This window comes from Vidua macroura, chromosome 6, assembly GCF_024509145.1.
Source record: "Vidua macroura isolate BioBank_ID:100142 chromosome 6, ASM2450914v1, whole genome shotgun sequence".
NCBI lineage: Eukaryota > Metazoa > Chordata > Aves > Passeriformes > Viduidae > Vidua > Vidua macroura.
Window position 1 is genome coordinate 23966090 of NC_071576.1, and position 5233 is coordinate 23971322.

Consider the following 5233-nt stretch of genomic DNA (forward strand, 5'->3'; position numbering starts at 1 on the left):
TAACCAAAAATCCAATTTCATCTAGAATTAAACCAACAAGTTCTTATTTTGTTATGAAAACCTATTTTCCAGAAAACCAAGACTACTGGCACCCAAATGGACTGCAATTACTGAGAAACCTTATGTTTTAAAAACTTCAGATCGATGATTTACTTTTTGCTTTTTTCTCCTTTTCCACCCCACCCCACGGTATTCAAATACTAGAAATTTGTATTATGTTTTATTCACAAACTCAAGAATATTGACATGGGTTTTTCCAAAGTAAAACCTGGAAAACTAAACGCACATATATGCCTGCAGTTTCATGCCACATAAAATACCTGGGAAAAGTCTCAGATGCATCCTGTATCTGAATGTACATATCAGGCAACAGCACACAGAAATATCAGTAAGAAGTATGAAAAGGAGGCAACATAAGGACTACATTCGGAGGAACAGTTGCAGTGAAGATCAGCTGCAGATCAGTGAAGCTCATTCAAGAACAATACTGAAATCAATGCAGGCACCTGATGCATGCATTTAGGCCAACCTGCTGGAAAACCGCGAGCTGAATCAGATTTTGTGACTGTTAAGTCGGCCTCTGTGTCCGGAGCTACAGGGTTGACTGCATGACCTCACCTAACTAAGAAACCTCCATCCTTCAAGAACAGATAACTGAAGCTGGACCACTTTTCTGCGGAAAGCGCTGTGCAACAAGCTAGCAAGATGGCCCAGGCATCTTGGGGACACGGCCCGTGTCCCCGGTTCGACAGCTGCGGCTCTGGGCTTCACCACACTCCGGCCCCTCCGACAGCGGAGAAGGCAGCATCCTACCCTGCGGCTGGACACCCGCCCGCCGGGCTGGGCGAGTGCTTCCTGGCGGCGCCGGGAGCTGCTTGTCCTGTGCCCGCCAACAAACGGAGGATGCCGAGGTCAGCCGCGGCTCCCGACACGTTTCCTCCGGCAGGTCCGGGGGAGGACCGTGGGAGTGGGGTCAGCGCTGGAGAGAGACGGCGCGGGCAGCAAGAGTCCAGCCCAAGCCGGGGCCGAACGCCACCGCAGCCGCAGGGGCAGGGGCAGCCCGCGCCCCTCAGCCCGCCGCCGGCATGAGGCGGGCCGGGCCCTGGTGCCTGCTCCTGGCTGCGGCCTGCGCCCTGGGCCGGACCCCGCCGCCCCCGCGGGCCGCCGTGCGCTGCCCGTCGGCCGGCGCCTGTTTCAGCGCCCATCTCGCCAACGTCTCGTACGAAGACGCCCGCGACGCCTGCGACCAGCGGCGGGGCAGCCTCGCCTGGGTCAGCAGCGAGCCGGAGCTGCACCTGCTGCTGGAGCTGCTGGCAGAGACGGCGGTGCCCGCACCCGCGCTGTTCTGGGTCGGGCTGAAGAGGAACGCCTCCGCCTGCACCCACAACGAGCACCCGCTTCGCGGCTTCTCCTGGGAGGCCGTCGGGGGCGGGACGGCCCCGCAGGAGGTGCCGGCGGCGCTCGGCCGGTGGCTGCAGGAGCCCCTGCGGTCCTGCCTCACCGCCCGCTGCGCTGGGCTGCACCTGGCGGCTGACACCGGCGACGGCCCCAGATGGAGCTGGAAGGAGCGGGTTTGCCGGCGGAAAAGCCCGGGCTACCTCTGCAAGTACCAGTACGAGGGTGCCTGCCCCGACCTCAGTCCCGCCGGCGCCCTCGATCTCGACTACCGGCTCCCCTTCGAGGAGCGCAGCGGTGGCCCCGGCTTCAGCCCCCCGGGCACCGTGCTGACGGTGGCGTGTCCCGGCGGAGAGGTGCGGTTCACCTGCCAGCCCGAGCCGAGCGGCTTCGCCTGGAAGACGGCAGAGAAACCCCTCTGCCCCTGCCCTTTCGGCCGCAGGAGCCCCGACAGCGGGCGGTGCGCCGAGGCCGCCGGGTGCCGCGATGCCGCCGGCGACTTCGCCTGTGCCAGCATCCCAGGCGGCCCGCGCGGCACTCCCTGCCCGGGCACGGGGCCGGCCCCCACCGCTGCAGGCGGCTCCGCGGAACCGTCGGGTGCCAGGGCGGAGGGGCGGCGTCCTTCCATCCCGACACCCGGCGGTTCCACGGAGCCGCCCGCCACCGCCACGGCCGCCGCCGGCGGAGAGAAGACGGCTACTCCGCCGCCCTCCTCCTCTTCTTCCAACTACGTTTTCATCCTGGTGACGATCGCGGTGGTGGTGCTGGTCATCCTGGTCATGACCGTCCTGGGGGTGTTCCAAATCTGCTTTAACAAGAAGTCCGAGGGCCGCGGGGACAAGGAGCCGCCGGAGGCCGGCAGCAAGGCGGAGGCAGGCTCCGCGGAGCCCAGTGGAGCAGCGGGGAGTGAATAGCCCCGGACGGGCGAGGCCGCGTCCCTCCGGGCTGCCCTGAGTGGCCGCTGCCGCCCAGGCCAGCGCTCGGCTCCCCGCGTCCCTCCTGCTCTCAGCTGTGCTGCCGCAGGGAGCCGAGGGAGAGGCGCCGCGGGACTTCCCTGGGCAGGGCTTGGATGGACATTATCAGACGCAGGAGCTCGTAGCGACGTTCTTTTGAGGGGATTGAAGTCTTTGGATGGTCAGAGTTTTTGTCGGTCTGAAAACCAGTTATTTCGATGCTGATTTCACTAGAATATAAATAGATCAGCCTGGCCAACAGAGCGATTGCAGCTGCAACCATTGTGCATTTTTATCCTCTCAGAAGCTGTTCGTCGGGTGCCTTACTTGGAGCAAGCATAAAGTGGGCCACTTTGAGCATTTGCATCTCGTAATTTAGAAGTCACTCCTTGCCTGAGTTGTACTGGGAGGATCTAATTTTCAATCTAACTGCTGGAACTTTTGGAGAGGTGAACTTCCATAATTTTGGGTGAAACTGCAACCTAATATGGATTCATACTGACATTCTTAAAAAATGAAAGAGCATTTCTATACTTAGAAAGGCATTAAACTGCTGAGGAAGTGAGAGGTTAATGGGGACTCAGTTTCAGCTGACGAAAAGAATAAAGGATGATGTAAATCACTGCCCTGTTTGTTACTTCATACTCATTTTTATTGTAGCAGAGAATAAATTTTTCAGTTACAGTTTTTCTCCTAAGTTGGATTGTTACAAAATTCGCTTTCTGTATGTAATATGTGTCTCCCTTACAATCAGACGAGGTGCTGACACACCACACTGTGAGAGGAATTAACATGAGTCCAAATACATCATGCAAATCTTATTCTCTTTAGTCAGATACATTGTTTTCCGTGGAGTCCCTTGAGAGTAAGGAAAGATTCACTGTTTGTGCCCTTTACTAAATGAGGTAAACACTTCCTCTGTGATTTCCCTTGGGAATTCCTGTAGAGGAGCTTTCAGCCTGGCTGCAGAACTTGCTTTCTGTGCAGTTCAGAGTGCTGATGCTCACTTATTGTTATTATGGTGTTGGTTTTCAATTCAAGTTGTAACATTAAATATTGATTCAAGGTTTTCTGAGTGCAGTTACACATATCTAAGTGGTCTCATCCAAGCCTTTTGGGGTGCAGGGAGAATAGGGAAATATTTTCTTCCCTTAAGAGAACTTTAATTTCTGAAATGTCTCTTTAAATATACTTCCTTGTTTGTTTGTTTTCCTCTCTTGAGAGCTGACATTCTTACTACTACTTTAATTTTGACACTTTCTTGTTGAGTTTGAAGAACTCTGTTTAAAAAATAATGCGTGTTATTTTTACCTATTTTTCTTGCAAGCAAAGACTTGATGATAAATGTGGTGTAAACATCTGCTAAGGATAAATAATTACATAAGTAGAAGTTTTTTAATTTTCCCTTTCTCTCCCTTTAATGATGATAGGCAGTTGCTATCTGGGAAAGTCTTTTGCTTTTGGTAAAGAGGTCACTGATATTTATGAGCCATCAGACTGACTGTAGCCATAAATTCCCTTGTATCATGACAGGAATTAAATCTGTCTAGGTGAGAATGCTACTCATTACAAGGTGACCCATAATCTGCATACTTTTTTATTCTGTTTATCTGACATTTGTATTTCAGAAGGCAGGCATTTTTCAGCTTGGGCAGGAGGCTTGATTCTACATTCAAATGTGCACAGATTTGTAAAATGACTTAGCCATTAATGCCTTATTTGTTAATAACACTCCTGTTGTTGTCAGTGTAAGTAATTTCTTTTATGGGATGGTGTATGTGGAGCTCTCTTCTTCTATTGGGGCTGTATAAGAAAATAGCAACTAAGACAAATGTGAGCCTCTCTACATTTTTTTTGGTATGTTTTAGTCTTTCTCTCATATCGGATAGCTGAACTCTTCTGAAAGTCTGATGGGACTGTCCAGGTGTGTTTTTCTAAGCTCTAGAAACTCTCTCATTCTCTGTTTCTGGAGTCTTACCAAGCACACAATTAAGTGCTGAGTTAAGCACCTGACTACTTATTTTGGCATCTCTCAGTATGTGACTCAGACTATTTAGTTAAAATATGCAAGTTCATGCCCTTGCAAGCCATTCACCTGAATCATAATTCCCATTTCACTCTTCCTGTGAAATCATGTTTTGATTTGAGAGTTCTTTTTCTCACACAATTCAGGATCATTAGACATTTGTCTAGAGGACTACACAAGGGTTCTACTATGTTCCCCCTGGCTTATAATTTGACTCATGTGAAACCTGACTATTTTGCATCTAAGGATGGGATCCATTTTACCCTGTGTAGATATCTCCAATAATTCATCCAACTTTTTTACTCACCTAGACACCTGTACTGCCTATAGAGAGAAATATGCGCTTGCAATTAATCTCATTTTAGACTAGGTGATGAAAACAGGACTGAAGAATCACATCCTGAAAGTGCCCTTTCTCTGCATTGACTGTAAAGAAGGCATATGGAGGCTACTTATATTTAAAAGCCTGTAAAATACACATTTAAAATTAAATCAGAAAAATCAGCTTACTTAAGTCTCCAGCTGTGAAAGTCACTTTTCTAAAAGTGAGCTCATGGTGCCTTCTGTCTCTTAAAGGCATGGCTAAATGATCATAATTTTATTATTGCTTTTATTGCTTTTACATGTTAGAGATTCTTGTTTAGTATGTCTGGGTTTTTTTACCTTATTTTTGCAGTCAGTAGAATATGAATCAAATAGCCTTTGGATTTGTTTGGAACCTGAGCAAGTTTGGAATGCATGAATTTCTCTTTCTCTAATGGTTCAGACCAAAAAGAAGATGATTTGGGAGAAAGGGTCATTTTTGCTTTCCACTCTTGATCAAATTGGGTCTTTAGTGAGTAAGAAACCAACACATACC

At 49.9% G+C, this 5233-nt stretch overlaps 1 protein-coding gene across 1 annotated transcript; it reads left to right on the forward strand.

Moving 5' to 3' along the window:
* The first annotated feature begins 468 nt into the window (after positions 1–468).
* On the forward strand, positions 469–2970 carry CLEC14A (C-type lectin domain containing 14A). Its single transcript, XM_053981416.1, is given in 3 exon segments — positions 469–1005; positions 1007–1045; positions 1047–2970. Coding segments are annotated over 3 exon segments (1602 nt in total). The 5' UTR covers positions 469–705; the 3' UTR covers positions 2310–2970.
* The last annotated feature ends 2263 nt before the right edge of the window (positions 2971–5233 follow it).